The 18,918-nt window shown below is 36.1% G+C and overlaps 1 protein-coding gene and 1 pseudogene across 13 annotated transcripts in view; one reads left to right on the top strand and one right to left on the bottom strand.

Moving 5' to 3' along the window:
* Positions 1-461: 461 nt before the first annotated feature.
* Positions 462-18,918, bottom strand: part of LOC118729141 (RAB3A interacting protein) — a 50,506-nt gene continuing 32,049 nt past the window's right edge. For 3 of the 13 annotated variants that reach the window (XM_036456452.2, XM_036456446.2, XM_045588245.1), the window contains 7 exons: positions 12,730-12,807; positions 11,270-11,473; positions 7,237-7,365; positions 5,641-5,753; positions 3,987-4,086; positions 3,834-3,903; positions 849-1,200 (listed from right to left, as the gene is read on the bottom strand). In XM_036456452.2, coding sequence (XP_036312345.1) covers positions 1,118-1,200; positions 3,834-3,903; positions 3,987-4,086; positions 5,641-5,753; positions 7,237-7,365; positions 11,270-11,473; positions 12,730-12,807 — 777 coding nt within the window. In that variant the 3' untranslated portion in view covers positions 849-1,117. Of the gene's footprint in view, positions 826-848; positions 1,201-3,833; positions 3,904-3,986; positions 4,087-5,640; positions 5,754-7,236; positions 7,366-11,069; positions 11,127-11,269; positions 11,474-12,729; positions 12,808-18,918 lie in introns of those variants that run through there. The other 10 variants (XM_045588247.1, XM_045588243.1, XM_045588248.1 and 7 more) reach the window with 8 other exon arrangements.
* Positions 11,934-12,628, top strand: LOC118728441 (annotated as a pseudogene).

Here is an 18,918-nt window from a genome sequence, read left to right as displayed (position 1 = left end):
GCCTGACTTCTGGCTGAGCAGTGCTTCCCTGTGGGAGTGCACTGACTATCAGGGATCAGCTCCTGCATTCAGCATCTGCCCCCTGGTTGTCAGTGCACATCATACCCACCGGTTGTTCCGTTGTCTCTCTGTTATCCCCCTAGGGGTCCTGGATTGCAAGAGGGAGCAGGTCAGGCCGATCTGCACCCACTGGTGCATGATCGGGGCTGGGGAGGAATGCGGGAGGTTGGCCAACTGGGGAGACTCTGCAGAAAGGCTCCAGGGTGTTTCCGGCCCATCTAACTCAGTCCCAATCAGCTGGACCCCAGCAGCAAGCTAACCTACCAATTGGAGCATCATAGGACTGGTCGACCAGTCTACTGTCTGTCCCCTGGTGGTCAGTGCACATCACAGCGAGCAGTAGAGCAGCCTTAACATATCATTAGCATATTACACTTTGATTGGTTGAACGACCGACCAGACACTTAGTATACTAGGCTTTTATTATATAAGATTAATACGTTAAGCACCATGTTAATCACTGGTGACTAATACTATACTTTCAGTCTGGAAGACAAAACAGGCTGGGCACTTAGCGTGTTAATTACCACAATAAAGGAATACTTTAAATTACAAAGTACAGAATGAATAAAACAGTGACTTTCAAACAGAAGTCTCTTTAAATAAAATATTTTTTTGAATCCTAATATGTAAAAACAGAGTCATCTTAGTGGAGACAGAAGCTAATCCTGTCTACTCAGCCCTCTTCTTTGCTTCCCACAGATTGCTGGAAGTTTGAAAATTATAATTCAATCCACTCAACTGGCCCCACGTGCTGTGTCAGAGCTAGAAGAGAAAGCAAAAACACATTTGATCTAGTATTTATTTATTTAGCATTTTTTAGTGACTATAAATTACAATCACTAGGACACTTGTAATTCATTGTAGTGTGTTCAACTAAAGAACGAGCAAACATAGCACAGGCCGGTTTAAAAGAAATCACAGTACTTCTTGGTGTAATTTGAAAAGGGGGAAAAGTCCTGGGCCCACACCGTGGAAATAAATATCACGTAACCATGAAAATGCTCAGCCATTTTCCAGGAATCAGGGAGGTTCGTGCATGGTCCCAGGCAGAGGATCAGAGCTCCTCTTTGAAATATCCCAGCTTTGCTAGCGACATCTCTTTTCTCAACTGCATAACCTCCCAAAACATGTGGTCAACTATACAAACAAAAGAGAGAGACATAAATTATAAAATACCATCTTAATTATTTTTAATTTGTTTCAATGAAAATTTAAGATTAACTCAAATGCCAGTTGGCATGTCCTAATGACATACCTAATTGCCTAGACATTCCATCACTGTTTCACACTAACTTCTTCACATACTTGTGAGCATCCCAACTTTATTAATAAATAAGCAGTACTCAGCAGTTTATTAAAACTTTTTATTAAATATATCAGTGACTGTGACACTTTAGCCCAACAGAAGGTATGCATTTCACTGTCCTGAATAAATGGCAATGCTGTTGCCTTCATAAGTAATTACACTCAGTGCTCAGTTATGCAAGAGTTATCTAACTTCTAGATCTTCTTACTCTAGTTTGCTACATCTTGGTCATTTCACTTTTCATTAATACTAAGAGAGTGAAAAAGAAAACAAGAGACAGTCCAGAGAATTCAGTAACATTCTTTGTGACTAATAGGGAAAAGTTTTATATATGGCTCAAATTAGAAATAAAAACAAATGTAGAGGATGATCTATAAATTTCCATTAGCTCTACTTGTGTGAGCCCTTCTGTAAGTAGAAAAAAAGATGGCTCTATATTTCAGACTATAAAATCTGACATATGATCAGATTAGACTGATTTAGAGCAGTGGTTCTCAACCAGGGGAGATTTAGTCCCCAGGGGTTCATTTGGCAATGTCTGGAGACACTTTTCATTGATGACGTCTAGTGAGCCAAGCCGAGGGACACTGTGAAAACATCCTACAATGTACAAGATCATCTCCCACAAGGACTTACCCAGTTCAAAATGTTAACAGTGCAAGGGCTGAGAAACGCTGCTTTCGCTTTAACTGCTCTAAATTCTTTCTGGCACAGGCACAGATAATAAACAGATTTTCATATTAATATTTATTTACTACAAACCCACACAGTATATGATGTGCATCCAATACTGTCAAGTAGAAGAGTGATGGGAACCAGAGAAGAAACTACTTTTATCACCATCACTCATGATTCTATTTACATAAAGTAAATTATCTTTCAGCCTTCTCTACAAAAACATTTCTCATTTTAACAAGGAGAAAAAATATGCTTGACACCTGAACATAACATAAATCCTCTGTTCTCCAGCTTAAGTCATATTATCTACCAAAGGGATTCAAAAAGACTTCAATTTTATTTAAGTCATAAAAAGTATTGCACAGCTTAAAGACTATGCTACACAGCCTTTTGAAATTTAACAGGTTTCCACCTTTATTCTTTTAGGCATTAAAATCTAATTATATGGGATTCTAACTAAATATGACTGTTTGAGTATACCAGAGCTTGAGAAATGCTAAACTACTTTATTATGGGCATGACTAATTTTTCCAGAGAATTAATATTCACTGGTTTACCTAATAAAAATAGAAGGCTTCTTTTCAAGTGTAAAAATATTTTCAATGTCTAAAAATATACTATATAAAAAGACATTTTCCCACAACTTCATATAAAGCTGGCATGGCCTTGTCCTCGCCATGTGTGTGACTCCTGGTCTAAAACAATCATGTGTACCCATGAAGTGCTGCTTTAAAGCTGTCAGGCACATTTGTTTTTATGCTGGTATGTAAGACATTGGGCTGTAAAACCATCATTAACCATGAAAGACCCGAAAACACTTGCATGAAGGTGGCTCTCCTGGATAGATCATCTGCCTGTTTCTGCTCATTTAGAACATAGCAATCTTTATTCCATTCAGAATTATCCTCATGACTGCTTTATTAACGTGAAAATACAGGACAAAATTGCTAGCTCCTCATAGTTTTTACCAATTAAAATGAATCTGACCATGTCTAGAGCTTCCTCATTTTTCTCTCTTAAGGAGTAAATTCAATGTTGTATTCCTCTTACAATTACTAGCTGGCTTATATATGTCTTAAAAGTTAAAACTGAGCCTGCTTTAAAGCTCAAAATTAGAGTAAAATGAAACAAATATAAGGATTAAACACAATGTGTTTTAAAAGAGACATTTGTTCCCAAATTCTCTACACACTTTATTAGAACTATAAAAGACTCAATATAAATATAGCAATAATAAAGTTTATTTGAGCTTTATTACTGTGTCCTATACTTTTTACTGAACTGTTATATAAATATTTCATAACTAGAGGCTCAGTGCATGGGGGAAGGGAAGCACTGTCCCTCAGCTCAGGCTGCACATTCTCGCAAACTGGGACTGCTGGCTCCTAACCACTCTGCCTGCCTGCCTGATCACCCCTAACCACTTGCCTGCCTGCCTGATCACCCCTAATCATTCTGCTTGGCTGCCTGATTGCCCCAATCACTCTGCCTGCCTGCCTGACACTCCCTTAACTGTTCGCCTGCCTGCCTGATTGTCCCTAACCACCTGCCTGCCTGATCACCCTTAACTACTCTGCTTGCCTGATCACCCCTAACTGCTCATCTGCCTGCCTGATCTCCCCTAACTGCTCATCTGCCTGCCTGATCTCCCCTAACCGCCTCTGCCTCAGCACTGCCATTATGGCTTTATCCAGAAGGATGTCCAGAATGTCATTCGGCTGTCCAGACTAATTAGCATATTACGCTTTTATTATTATAGATTATTATAGATGAATAAAGAACTTACCATCCTGCTGTTTCACAAGTCCCTGCTGAATATATCGAATGTATGTAAAAAAGTTACACACAGATGTGATCTAGACCAAAAGGAGAAAATGTCATAAATATAAAATGTCTCATATCAGTGAGCTTTATTAAAATTCATTATTACATTACTTACCCTGTATCTACAAAAAGGAGAAATATAATAATAGTTGCTTGAATCTCCTAGTTTAATTCTGTGTTTACAAGATTTACTCTGGCCAGTGAGAGCACATTTTCTATAAAAGAATGATACATTTTAGTTTTTTTTTTAATTAAAGGCGTTTTGCCCCTGTCTCTGTACAAGCTGAAGACAACAAATATTTGAGAACCTACTACAGACCAGGCACTGTTCTAGATGCTGGACTATCAAGATGAGAGAAATTAAGTCCCTCCCCTTTTGGGGTTAATATTCTAGTATAAGCTTAACAGCCTAAAATTAAGAGTGGTCTAGAAATAGAAACTAAATGTTTTAAATATATGTCCTATCCTGTTTTCATGCTTGATAAGACTTGGTCTAAATCACTGTCTTTCCAAACTAATTTTGATGGTAACTCCGGGGAATAAATATTTTACACAGAAACCGAAGACATAGAACTATACATATTTAGGGTATCCTAAAAAATGTATACACATTTAAACAGTTGATAACTCAATTTTCACTCCTTTTCAGGTTTAACTGATTTGAAATAATTGGTGAAGCTTTGAACAAAGAAATTTATCCTAACTGCCACTAGACTTTTTTTTATGGGGACACATAAAAGACAAAATTTATAAAACAAAACTGGCAACAGTCAATGACTTGAGGGTACACAAATCCAAACAAAATGATTCTTAATGTTTGTGATATTTTTATGATTGTGATTCCATTGCTTCACATTTTTAGTAGTACTTGAACCAGAATGGTCATCAGTTTGAAAATAGGCATTGATTAAAAAAAATTATTCACTTCTATAGATTCTTTTAAATTTTGAAAATGAACTGTATGTAAATAAACGCTGACTTTATAATCATTCAAAGTGTGTATCATTTTTTGGGGACACCCTGTATGTATAACAAACAAAAATTCTACTTATAACCCACTAAAGCAGGGGTGGGGAATGTCCGACCCATGGGCCATATAAAGCCCAGGAAACATTTGGTGTGGCCCTGTCAAGACAACCACAGGCAGGACTCAAAATTCAATAAATCTAGGAGCTTTTTCACAGCAACATCTATCTATCTAATCTATCTACCTACCTATCTATGTATGTATCTATGTATCTATGTATCTATCTATCTATCTATCTATCTATCTATCTATCTACCTATCTATCTATCTATAAACCTAAGCAACCATCTATCTATCTATCTATCTATCTATCTATCTATCTATCTATCTATCTATCTATAAACCTAAGCAACCAGCCAGTAGCTATGATGTGCACTGACCACCAGGGGGAAGATGCTCAACATAGGAGCTGGGGAGTGACAGCAACTTTGCAGCGTGCCCTCTTGCACTCCAGAACCCCTTGGGGGATGTCAGACTGCTGATTTCAGCCCAATCCCCGCAGTCCAGGCCAAGAGACCCCACCAGTGCATGAATCTGTGCACTAGGCCTCTAGTACATTTTTGTAATTAAAAGGGCTCCTCTATGATTCTAATTTGAAATGCTATATCCCACACTGGAGTCTTGTGCTTGAGAAAACTGACAAGATATTTAACCACATTTAAAACTAGAAAAGCTAAATAACTCAACAAGTACAAATTTTAAAACTCAGTATTTTCCACAAGACAAGGGTTTGAAAACATACTTTGGTCCTCCACATTCGACTGCAGAAGCTTTCACAAATCGAATAGGTTGTAATCCCACCGGTTCAATGCTTAGAGTATTGTTTTCCACAGCCTCCAAAACAGCTGAAGCCAACTAAAAAAAAAAAAAAAAGTATTAGACATTATGCTGGCAGAAAATTATCAAATTTATATTCTACAATCAACTTATTTTTAAAATTATTTCTCCAAGTTCCACTAGCTTGGCCTTAGCCAATTGGGGGGTAAGGGGAGACAAAACTACGTAACTTTGGTTTAAATTCTTTTATACAATTCAAACGTTGTTATGAAAGGCAATTCAGTTATAGCTAAATAAGTTATCTCATTATCTGGAAGAGGATTAAAGGAATTAATTCCAATCTCTGTTCAACCTTCCTCACAATTAACATCTACTGTTAATGCAACTTCAAAATGAATATCGTAATGCTTTATTTTGCTAAATATATGCAATTTTTAATATTGATCATTCATAACACAGCAACATACACTAATTATAGTTATGTACTTTTCTGAACATGCATTTATGTGTACAAGAGTCTATAAAAGAATTAACAGAACTATCAAATATTAAATGCCCAGATGGAGATGTTAGCAACTAATAAACAACAGAAGAAAAAGGCAATGAAACTCCTGTGTGGCAAAACTATTATTACTGAATGGCCTGCCTAAAACCAGGCACAAAGCCACAATTAACAACGCGTCTACATATCAAGAGTTTTACTGCTCATCTAAACATCTCCTTACATGTATGTTAACATTAAATCCTCTAAAGACTTAACATAAATAAGACTTAGGATTAACTATCTTAAAAACTGATTGGCATGATATTTACATATACACCTTCCCCAAATAAATTAAAATTGTGATCTTATATGTGTATAGGGCCTTATATTTTTATTTTTTTAAATATATTTTATTGATTTTTTACAGAGAGGAAGGGAGAGAGATAGAGAGCTAGAAACGTCAATGAGAGAGAAACATCGACCAGCTGCCTCCTGCACACCCCCCACCGGGGGTGTGCCCGCAACCAATGTACATGCCCTTGACCGGAATCGAACCCGTAACCTTTCAGTCCGCAGACCGACGCTCTAACACTGAGCCAAACCGGTTTCGGCAGGGCCTTATATTTTTAAAAAGTATTTGTCTATCTACCTCATTCACTCATTTTATCCTCTAAACAACCCTATCCTGTAGACAAGGAAGGCATTTTTTCCCACTTTAAAGATGAAGAAACTAAATATAGTTTTTATCTTGTACAAATAAATTCAACGAATATCTCAAGAGTATAGAGGTTCCCTTACACTGAAGCCTGGACTGAAAATCAAGAATAAGCCCTACCCCAACACATATTTAATACTTCACTCCAATACAATACACACTGCAGTGTGAATGATCCTCCATCAAATAAGATGTTAAGCACTTAAATGCCAAGAAATTATGATCCTGATATGGAACAGGAAAAATGGTAAAACTTGACATTTTATAACTTATGTATATAAGAGTTATTAAAATATATAACGTGGTTTAATGAAAGGTACAGAAACAACTCTAATGCATTCCTATTAATTTTTTTTAATTACCTCACTTTTGGAGAATGTTAAACATGGAAAGATATCTTCCTGATAGATTTTGTCTAAAAAAGGACACTTTCTGTCCATTGTGGGCTCATCCTTCCAAGATCTGAATTCATTATACAGAGACAAGTCAGCCTAGCAAATAAAATAAACAAAAACACAAAATAACTTGTTAAAAAGTATGAATATAAAATTACTTTATAAACCAAAACCTATTTAAACATTACTGAAAAAGAAATGCTCTTCATTTAAAATAATAAATTGAACCATTCTTGATTAGTTATAATACTTGGTAGCAATTTTTCTTTTTAAAAAAATCCAAACTCCCAAATGACTAATTGGCCCTTTTCAATGTACCCATTATGGTATTTAGTGATGCTATCATTATCCCTCCAAAATATTAATGTGGAGCTCCTCTTAAGATACATGTGCACACTATTCTAAATATAAAAAATGATGACAAGCCTTTTTTAAACAGAATCAAAAATTAATTTGGACTCTAGTTAATTAAATAAATTGTTTGAATAAAGTAAGACTGACTAAATTGCAAAACCAGAAGTTTGGGGTTAAAAATTATGCTAATTGTTCTAATAATACCTGAGAGCATTTCCAAAGGAATTTCCATAGTGTTTACTGTATAAGCAGCAAGACTAAAAGAAGTAAACATATAAGCATCCTAAATTGACTAGCTTAAAATATAACATTTACTGTATTTAGATTTCCTTTTTTGGTATATGAATATCCAGGAACTACTAACTGAATCATCAAATCCAGATTGGCACTAGCCTTCCTATTCACTCTTCCCGATGTCCCTCTCTTTCCCTCCTCCCTTTTAACTAATTTTCTCCAAGTATTTTTTTCACTACAGATTTCCTAGTCTAGCTTAATAACACCTGTGAACACACAAAGCTGTACCTACCACCAGCCACCCAAGCAAAGTAGTGTCCCTCAGCCTCCTGCAGCTCTGAGGTGCCCTTGACCAGAAGCACTGCACACTGTAAGTGAGGCACTGACACACTTCTGACCTCTAGGATAGCTGAGTCAGAGGTGCTATTGTCTACAGGAAAGTAACAAAAGACTGAGCATATCCAACCTATCCTACAGACTTTCTTTAAAGTGGATAATGGCAATCTGTGAAATTTTTTCATCCCATTCCATAAATTCCTTGAATCAAAGCTAAAGGCAAAATAATAAAAATATTAGCACATGAGTAATACTTACATTTTCAAATTAACTTTCCTTGTCAAATTTACCCTTTAAGGGAGCCGTCGCCAACCTTTCGGACCTCACGGACCACTAGTGGTCCACAGACCACCAGTGGTCCACAGACCACCGGTTGGCGACTGCTGCTTTAAGGGACATAAATGTCACAGCAGATTAGTGGTGCTCTAAGGAGAGATTATAGTTTAAAGGCAATAACTTAAACTATTTATTAAAAATGGACTCAGTGCCAGGAACTATGGTAAGCACTCATAAACATTTAATACTCACAGCTACATGAGATAGATATTATGATCTCTGTTATATAGAAAAGGAAACTGGGGCTTAGAGCGATAAAGTAAGTTGCATAAGATTACACAGCAAAGCACTAGTAAAAGTTCAAGTTCACATCTCAGTGACTGCCCCCAAAGCCTTGCATAGTGCACGTGAGTGCGCCTCAATCACCATGACTTAAATGATGTGATTATCATGATTGAACGCTCTCACCACATTTTCTACAGAAACATATGTTTTACTTCTTTTGGATTGCTATATCTTTTATTAAGATGTACACAGGTCAAATGTACACGTTTCCTTTGTCTAATGAAATTTTTTGTATTCTAATGTTTTGATATGTTTTTCACAAAACATTAGGATACAGGATACTATTGTGGGGTTGAACCCTGGGTTCAGAATAAGACCACCGGAGGCTGATGATTGATTAATACTGGCCAGGACAGTCGCAAGAGCACCACACGCGGGTGGACTTCACAGGACTACACCGGTTCAGGGGTAGGCAGTTCCTTTTAAAAGTTCAAACCACAGGAATTTTCCTTTGTTCTAAATTCTAAATCCTAAAGACTACATTCTAAAGACTGGGGTCAGCCTGCGGGGTCATTGATAGTCACATCCTGCTGGACATTGGAATGTGGCCCTATCTTGCGATAGCCGATAACACAGAAGCAGAGCTCAGAGGTTATCTATAGTTTCTATCTCTGAAGGACACTGAGTTAGAATTAATCTCCTGTGGTCCTGGTCCCAGGCAAGGGAAAATTGCCTTAGCCTTCAGGTCTCCACCTGAAAGCTAAGGTAAATAGCTTCTTTTTCCCGTGTTTAATCAGGTGCAAGAGCCAAACTAGAAGGGTTAAAATTCGAACAGCAGTTTTTACCAAAGTATGGTTGCCACTATATTTCAGATTCATCTAGAAAGCAAAAAATTATTATTTTGAAGTTATATATTGCCTATTCATATTTTAAGGAATTTCATAAACTAAAAACAAAACTTTAAAATATTCCATGATGAAACATTTCAATTTCAATTTTGTCAGTGTAAATGTCAGGAAAAAGGTTAAAATTAAAAACACTGAGAAACTGTAGCCAAAATAAAAGTTGTACTAAGCAATTGAAAATACTATTTAGATTAAAAGAAATTGAAATTATGACTTTAATAAGTTCCTTAAAGGTTTAACAGAAACCAACATGAATTTTATATTGTGTTACAGTCAGATTTGACAAGTACTGAACTACTCTCTCATAGCATCTTTTGATAACTAAACAAAATGTAATTTAATTAAAATATGTAACCACTTCGGTTATTCAGTTTAATAAAGTCCTGGCCTCCATGTAAACATTTAACTGAATGAGCACACATAGCTTCTTAAAGATTAATGGACTTGAATCCACCAATGTTAAGTACAGCTTTTAAAAAATGGTGGGGGGACAAGAAAAGGTAAGCCAAAGAACTTATATACTTACTAGACCCCCAGTGCACAAATTCATGCACAGGTAGAGTCCCTCGGCCTGGCCAGTGATTGGGACCAATAGAAGACCAACTGGGGCTGACAGGCCAGCCAGGGGGAGGAACCTCAAGAGGTTGGCCAGTCAGCCGGGGAGAGAGACTACAGGAGGTTGATCAGCGGTAGGAGGTTGGTTGTGGGAGCACACTGGCCACCAGGGGGCAGCTCCTGTGTTAAGCTTTCTGCCCCTGGTGATCAGTGCGCGTCATAGCAACTGATCAAGCGGTCGTAAAGATCGCTTAGGCTTTTATATATATATATATATATAGATAGGTGTAGCCCATAGACACAGGCAATGGAGTAGTGAAGATCTGGGGTGGAGGGGGCTGGGAAGAGGGAGGTAAATGGGGAGAAATGGGAGATATCTGTAATACTATCAACAATGAGAAATATCTTCTTTAAAAAAGAAATGGAAGGGCTGCTCCATAAATTATTGATCAATCCCCTTTGGAAATGCATTCTCATCACATGCAAGGATTAAGTAAAAAATATTTTACAATTATATAATTTTTACTCAAAACAGCTCAAAAATAATTCCACATTATCTCAGTTATCTTTACTTTTTTGTTTGTTTGTTTGTTAATGATAAGGTTTCTATTAGTTCTATTTTTTGTTGCTTAATTATCTAAATTAACTATAGGACTTTAACTTCTCCCAGAATTTAAAAGCAACATACTGTTCTTCAAGAAATCACCTTATTTTCACACGTCTTACATTCCTTATTTTGTTAAAGTGCCCTACCATTGAATTTTAGCTAGCCAGATCACAAAAGCTACCCACTCTCCTTTATGCAAAACATGACAGTTTGCTCCTTAAATGAAATATTGAGATTAAAACACTTACCAAGTTTTCAGGAGGTACTCCAAGGTCAGCCAGGTAGAGAATGGAATTGAAGAATCCCTGAAAGCAGCCAACTCTAGATTAAGCCTCCCCCATCTTAATACTGCTAGAAAATTTTTCTGGCAAAAATCATAACTGACACCTCAGTGATGAGAATAAGTAAGTATCAATAGAGTCAGAGGGAACAGTCCTTGACGAGTTACCTCTTTGCAGTCTTTTACAAATGGCTGTATCACATTGAGGTCCTGATGGCTGCCACTCATAGCACTGCTTGTACTTTTATTTCTTGCATGTCCCCTTTTAAAAGGTGTCTTTCCACCTGGCAGAGGCTCCTGTGTTGGTGATGTTGGAGAACTGGACAATACAAGTGTCTTCAATGCAGCTACTTCAGCTTGAAGTACATCAATCTTGAAAAGAAATCAACATAATTTCATAACTAAATACAGTTAATGACAAAGGCAGCTAAAGGTTAGCAATTTTATTAAAACACTTTCTTTTCAAAGATGAAATATAAGTTTCACCTGTATTTCCTGGGGATTAATAAAAGGAAAGGAAAGCTAAGTGTTCTTATGTTTCCACATGGTTTGTGTTTAGCTGCGATTCACAATATCAAGTGATCTTTAAAGATTATCAAAATGTCTAACATTTATATCCCTGAAATAGTAAACTCTAATAACATTTCAGTGAATTAAGAAAACAAATATTAACTTTAAAACGTGACCATATAATCCTTTTGATAATACTTGTGATTCACAAGGCTTTGAATCTTTTGGTTCTACTATGAATGGGCACCAAATGTTCATTATTAATCTACATAGTAGCTATTTTCTCCTTTACAGTTTTCTATAATTTCTCACATCCTCTAAAATGAGCACTACTTTACAATCAGAACAAAACGCAGAAACCGGTAAAGCATCTTTAAGGCAGTAATCACTAGGAATAGGAAAAAGGTCCAATGGTGGCAGCCAGGGCAGGGTCCTAAGAGTCCAAAGGCTGCAAAGAGTAACCAGAACCTGGTGCTTCTGAGTGCACAGATAGCTTCCCTCTTTACCCAGGACCGGACCTGGGGCTGTATCCCAAGACCCCAGAAGAACAGTCTGCTACTGCCAAGAAATATAATAATCGGGTGGAAGACTATGAGTAGTACCCGGATGATGGCATAGGATATGGTGTCTACCCAAAGCCCCATGACCACTCACAGCACATGAGGGATCTATGGTGTGACTGGACCACCCAGACCTGAGACTGAACTGGGGTGAGCAGACTCACTGGGACTGAAATGTGTGGATCAAACCAAGTGGACATGGCCCTTAGGCCTGTTTCTTGGAATCTCATATGTAAGCATCTCTTCAGCTTCATGGCCTTCATGCTATTCATGTCTTGGGTGGGAGAGACTTACCCCTCCTACCAGCAAGTGGGCCTAAGCAGTATTCTTATAATAATCTGTACCGAGAATGAGGTGGCGATCCCACATGGATCCTCAGCAGGTGGTTTACTATGAAATCTGGGGAAATTCATGGGCTTTGTACCGCCTAATTGACCCTTTCATTCCCAGAGATTGAATTTTAAAGAAATCCCTAATAAAACAGTGCTGTAGTTAAAATAAAAATAGTAATCACTAATTTCTTTACATTTTATTCTACTCCAAGCAGTAAAAACTTACTTTTCCTTGTGCTTCTTTTAGTTGTTTTTCTGCTGTTGCCTGCTTGACATTTGCTTCTCTCACCATCTTATGAGCTTCCTGAAAAAGTTAACATCTCAAATTTTGGAAACTAAGTATTTAGCATTTATTTTCAAAAAATCTCTTAATAAGTGATTCAAGCAAAGATATACTACCAAAATTTAGCCTGAAAATAAGTACTCAATGTCAACTACTGAAATAACAGTTGTCAGCAGATAAACAAACTATTAGAAATTAGGGAGAGGTACCTTTTTAAGTACCTATTACCACTGAGGCAGCCAAGCTGAGGTCACTCCCTCTGATCCATGGTTGAATAAAGGACTGTGAATGTGATGAAGAAAATATCTGACCCATATGTTAAACCCAACTTCTCTGAAGTTAGGTTTTTAAAACTTGATCACTGTGTGTGTGTGTGTGTGTGTGTGTGTGTGTGTGTGTGTGTGTTACAGCAAAAACATACAGAAGGGACAAGTAAAAATATTAAATCATCAATAGTGTTGCAGTTAACAGAAATTAAGCTGAGAAGCCATAGAGATTTCAATTTAAAAAATCCACAAATGATATGAAGTAATGACTTTGTACAGAGAAATCTAAAGAGATAAATCAGTTTAATATTTAATGGGGTCTTAATTTTATAGTGCCACAAATAGGAAACTCCAGGTATTTATCTTTTATTCATATATTTCTTCATCAAACATTTATTCTCACCACCTCTGCATGAGGTTCCATTCCAGGTGCTCATAATATACTAGGAAAAGTCAACTTCCCTGCTCTTAAGGACCTTACATCCTGATTTTGTTCTAATATTAAAATATCTGAGGAAGAATTCTGGGTATATTCTATCAATAAGTGAGGTATGAACTTTTATAGTTTTCTAAGAAAGAGAATGATATGACTGAACTTGTATTTCTAAAAGATTACTCTGCGGTATGGAATAATCCCTATGAAGAATTAATGACAGACTGAAACAGTATATAGGATGCTCAAGATAGTCCCCTGGGATATAGTTTAGAACTCAGATTTGCAGTTTAGGGGAAAGAAGAGAGGGAGGAATGGGGATGGGAAGAAGGAAACTACTTTCAAGATATTTAATAAATGGTGTGACAATGACACCTTCACTAAATCTGTTCACTATCTAGTGATGGAGTGAAGAGGGAAAGTTCTCCACTTCAGAGTTTGACAGTGGTTCTCCTATTTGTTCATCTGTGTTTACAGTATTTTTTGTTGTTTTGTCAATCCTCACCCAGAGATATTTTTCCATTGATTTTTAGAGAGAGTGGAAGAGAGAGGGAGAGATAGAAACATCGATTGGTTGCCTCTTGCATGTGCCCTGACCAGGATTGGGGATCAAGCCTGCAACCAAGGTACATGCCCTGGACCAGAATGTGTGTCCTCTATCCACTGCACGTATTCTATCCACTGCAGTTGCAGGCCGATGCTCTATCCACTGAACCAAGACTGACTAGTGCTCCTTTTACAGTATTATAGTGAATTGTGGTTTTACAGCATTGTAGTGAATTGCAGTGCCCATGAACATGAATTTACATATTAAATAAAAGAAGCTTTACTATCAAAGTTTTATAATGAGATGAAATTAACTGTGAAAATCTCCCATTGACAACTGTGCCAGTTATTTTGTGTCAAAGTCCTCAAGAGTTATCAAATTTAATAATGAAGTAAGCATTTTTTCCTGTGAAAATAAACAAATGTTTCAGATTTGCTCAATTTTTCTGAAATGATAAATAGCTGTCAAATAGAACTGATGGCAAATATTTTCAAAGTAATACACGTATCTAAGCTGACTCTTCAATAGTGACATTTTAACTATAAATGTAGAGTAACTCATGCTATAGAGAGAATGTTTAAATGTTTAAAAATAAAGAGACTCCGCTTTCACTAATAGTAAACTATGCAACTTGGACAAACTTCCCATGGGAGAACTATTAAAAGAGCTGGACAATTGTTTTAATGTATTTGAAGGCATTAGAGAACAAATAAAATAATAGAGGACTTGGAGACCAAGATCTCACAGAAGATGTAAACCCAGAAAAGTGAGCTGGAATTAGGGGTGACTTTTCCCCTTAAGATATAAAGGACACAGTGAAAAGATACAGCACACATGTAACTGAAGTCGCAGAAGGAAAGAAAAGAGAGCTAGAATGAGGAAACGCAGTCTCTAAAAAAGTACCACATAGGACAAAAAACATCTGGTTTGGCTCATTGGGTAGATTATCGGCCCACAGATTGAGGGGTCCCTAGTTTGATTCCAATCAAGGGCACATACTTCAATTGCAGACTCCATCCCCATCCCAGTAGGGGTGAATGCAGGAGGCAACCAATCAATGTCTTTCTCTCCACCCTCCTCCTGCCTTCCCCTCTCTCTAAAAATCAATGGGAAAATAGCCTCAGGTGAAAATTTAATAAATAAATAAATAATTTTTTAAAGTTTGAAGTTTTTCTTATCACTTCATCACTCTGTAGCTGAAAATGACAGAAGTGCCAGGAGTCAGCAAACTTGTTCTGAAAGAGCCAGTTAGTAAATTTGGCTTTGTGAGCCACATAGGCTGTTGCAACTACTCAATTCTGCTGTTGCAGTGTGAAAGCAGCCATAGACAATAAATACAGAACAAATGAGTGTGGCCATTTCAATAAAAATATATGGGCACTAAAATTTATATTTCATATAGTTTTCATATGTCACAAAATATTCTTCTTTTGATCCCCTGCAACCCTTTAAAAATGTAAAAAGCACACTAACTGGTTTGGCTCAGTAGATAGAATATCAGCTTGTATACTGAAGGTCCCATGTTCAATTGTGTACCTTGGTTGCGGGCACATCCCCAGTAGGAGGTGTGCAGGAGGCAGCTGATCAATGTTTCTCTCTCATTGGTTTTTCTAACTCTCTAACCGTCTCCCTTCCTCTCTGTAAAAATAAATAAATAAATAAATAAATAAATAAATAAATAAATAGATAGATAGATAAATTAAATATATTTTAAATAAAATAAATTAAAAAATGTAAAAACCAATCTTAGCTCAAGGTTGTACAGAAGTAGACATAAACTAGTTTTACCCTGCAGGAAGTAGTTGGCATACCTCTATTCTATGCAGACATTCAAATCTTTATACTTACAAACTTTGAAAAGAGAATTTTTAACCTAATTCTCCTCAAAGTACAAATTACTCCTAATCTTCTGATTAGTTTGCAAAAACTATTTTTTGTTTTTAGTCAATTCAGTAGAGACTTTTTGAAAAAACCATCATGTAACTGACAATGGAAATGAAATTTTAGTATAATTATTTAAAACAAGGAAAGATATATTTCTTCCATTTGGATCAATATGTTAGTTATCAGCAACATTAAATATAATTTTGTAAAAAACAAAACACAAAAAACAACATTTAGAACAGAACTTAATTTGGAAAACAAATTGTTAATACAAGATTTTCAAAAATAAGGTAACATATTCAATCACACTCTTCTCACTAAATACAGGGGTGAGCAAAAGTAGGTTTGCAGTTATAGCATGCAAGTCACAGTTTTTTTTCTTGTATTATCATTTAATAATTAATGCATTCTTTTCCATAAAAACAACTATAAATCTGCTTTTGCTCAATCCTGTGAGCAAATGCACACATATACACAGTATGTTTTAGTGAGAAGAAAATATATTGTACTATGGTATTATAAAAAACTCCACACATTTTTATTCTTACTCTTTTCAAAATTATTGCTTTATAATTTATGTAACACATTATTATGATGATTAGTGTATGCATATAATTTATAAGTACATATGCTCTTAAAACAGTGCCTAGCACACAGGGACCACTCAGTAAATATCAAGTATCTTCATCATAATTAAGGTACATGCTCACTTTTTTTTATAGATCAGGTTCATGAACAAAAAGTTTGGTACTATATAACGATCTAGGTAAGAAACGATGGTGGCTGGGAAGATGGTGACAGCAGATTCAAAATAGAAAGGCAGACAGGTTATTTCATGTGATCCAGGTACTGTCACAGGACCTTTTGGAGTTTCAGTGTAGGATGAAGAGGGCCTCAGTGATGGCTCCTTTTCTGCGGCTTGAGATAAAGGAATTGCTGATTTTCATAATTCTCAAGGCAAGAGTCGAGGTCATGAATTTGAGTCCCAGCACTGCTCCTTATCTATGCCTCATTTTCTTCACAGATTAAAATAATAATTTGTACTCTATGCCTCATAGCATTATGGAAAGAAAACCAGATATAGCACAAAAATTTACTAAAATTGGCTAACAAAATTCTTTTAAAATCTTAAGATTACCTATGTTAAATGTAGACTACTTTGTACAGCATTCTTTCAATGGAATTCATTTTATCTCTAAATCTGAGATACCAGAAGAAAAAAATATATATGTAACTTTAAAGTCTTCGATTTGATACTTTTAAGACTCAACTTTGCTACATACAAAGCATAATTATATTCAATATTATTTGTTCATAATACATTAATAAACTCCTAATTTGAATGTACATGGTAAATTTATCAAAACTGTACAAATTGATTTTATTCAGAATAATCTTTAATTCTTAAAACTATACATGTATATCATAAAATGTAAGCAAATACTCTTTTCATAAGACAATGGTATATTGAGATCACAATTAAGACCAGAGAAAACCTTAAAGCACTGTTTTCAAAATTCATAAATAATTGATTTAAATACAACTTTCTTCATTACCAAAATCATGTTTAATCACAGTAATTTCTTTCCCAAAAAGTTTACAGTGTCAATGAAGGTTAGGGACTCCAAAACTATGTTTTTTAGATATACTTTTTCATTAATAGCACAAACTGCATTTCTGGTACTTCACATCCCATTACAGAGAGGAAAAAGTTTCTTTCTGCTAGTTTACTTCTATTTCATCTAACAGAATATATATGTAAGTACAGAAGGGTGGAGCTACGCATGGCTAAAAGTAGGGCAGGCAGGTAAGAAATCAAAATTAATATAAGTAGTATAACACACTTGCTTTCTTCTCTAGTATCCATATCATTACAAAATTTTCTTTTGCCAGACAATATTGGAAGAAAAAGTCTTATGTTTTTGTATACCCCTTGTACATATACAATGTAACAGGTCACACAGCTCTTATTTCAGATCTTTAACTTTCCACTCTCCTCCACCTTAAATTTCTCTTTCTCTCATCTCCAATGACTAGTTAACTAAATAAAATAAAGTAGTTTTTAAATGTTCATGAAAGAAAATAACTCCAAAAGTATTAGCATTTTTGTAATTACTACACCAAATAAGAGGGCAAACAAGTGTGGAACCAGAAGGCGCATGGGAAAGCTCATATGTCTGAAGATATCCACTGCAATGATAGGAACTGTGGAATATGTATTTGATAGATTATTCTTTCACAAACTATGCAGTAGCATGAAAAGGGGTTTATTTGGGGGGGGGGGGGGAAACAACCTACAAAATGTATTGGTATTGCAACTATGTGAGCAAACATGCATATCCAACACTGAAACAGATGCTGCATAAATACAAATAAAGGGTGAAGAAATTTTCCCCCTAAAATCTTGTAAAAGTTTTAAGAACTAATTTTTGAGAAAAAAAAAATATTGATAGGTGATAACACCATTAGGTATTCTCATAACATATCAATGTTTTTTATAAGGAATTTTCTGGAGGCTAACCTAAAGGAGGCATCCATGGAAGTGATTCTGAACAATAAGGAAGTACTATTTTCTACTCACCCCTCATGGATATTTATAAGTTATCAAAATGATCAGGGAGTATTTCTAGCATTTTTTGGGCAAAGCCAAGTATGATGGTTAATTTTGTATGTCAAGTTGACTGGGCCACAGGGTATGCCCAGATATTTGGTCAAGCATTATTCTGGGTGTTTCTGGATGAGACGGATATTTAAATCAGATGACTAAGCAAAGCAGACTGCCCTCCATAATGTGGGTGGGCCTCATCCAATCAGTAGAAGACCTGAATAGAGCAAAAATCTGATCCCCACAGAATAAGAGAGAATTCTTGCCTTCAGACCTGAATTGAAACATCAGCTCTTCCTGGGTCTTGAGGCTTTGGACTTAGATTGGAACTATACCATCAGCTGTCCCAGGCCTCTAGCCTGCCAAATCGCCCTGCATAACTTGGGTCTTACCAGCC

The sequence above is a fragment of the Pipistrellus kuhlii genome, unplaced genomic scaffold (genome assembly GCF_014108245.1).
Source record: "Pipistrellus kuhlii isolate mPipKuh1 unplaced genomic scaffold, mPipKuh1.p scaffold_m20_p_3, whole genome shotgun sequence".
NCBI classification, from domain to species: Eukaryota; Metazoa; Chordata; class Mammalia; order Chiroptera; family Vespertilionidae; genus Pipistrellus; species Pipistrellus kuhlii.
Note: the sequence above shows the minus strand (reverse complement) of the source record. Positions and strands in the feature narration are given on the sequence as shown.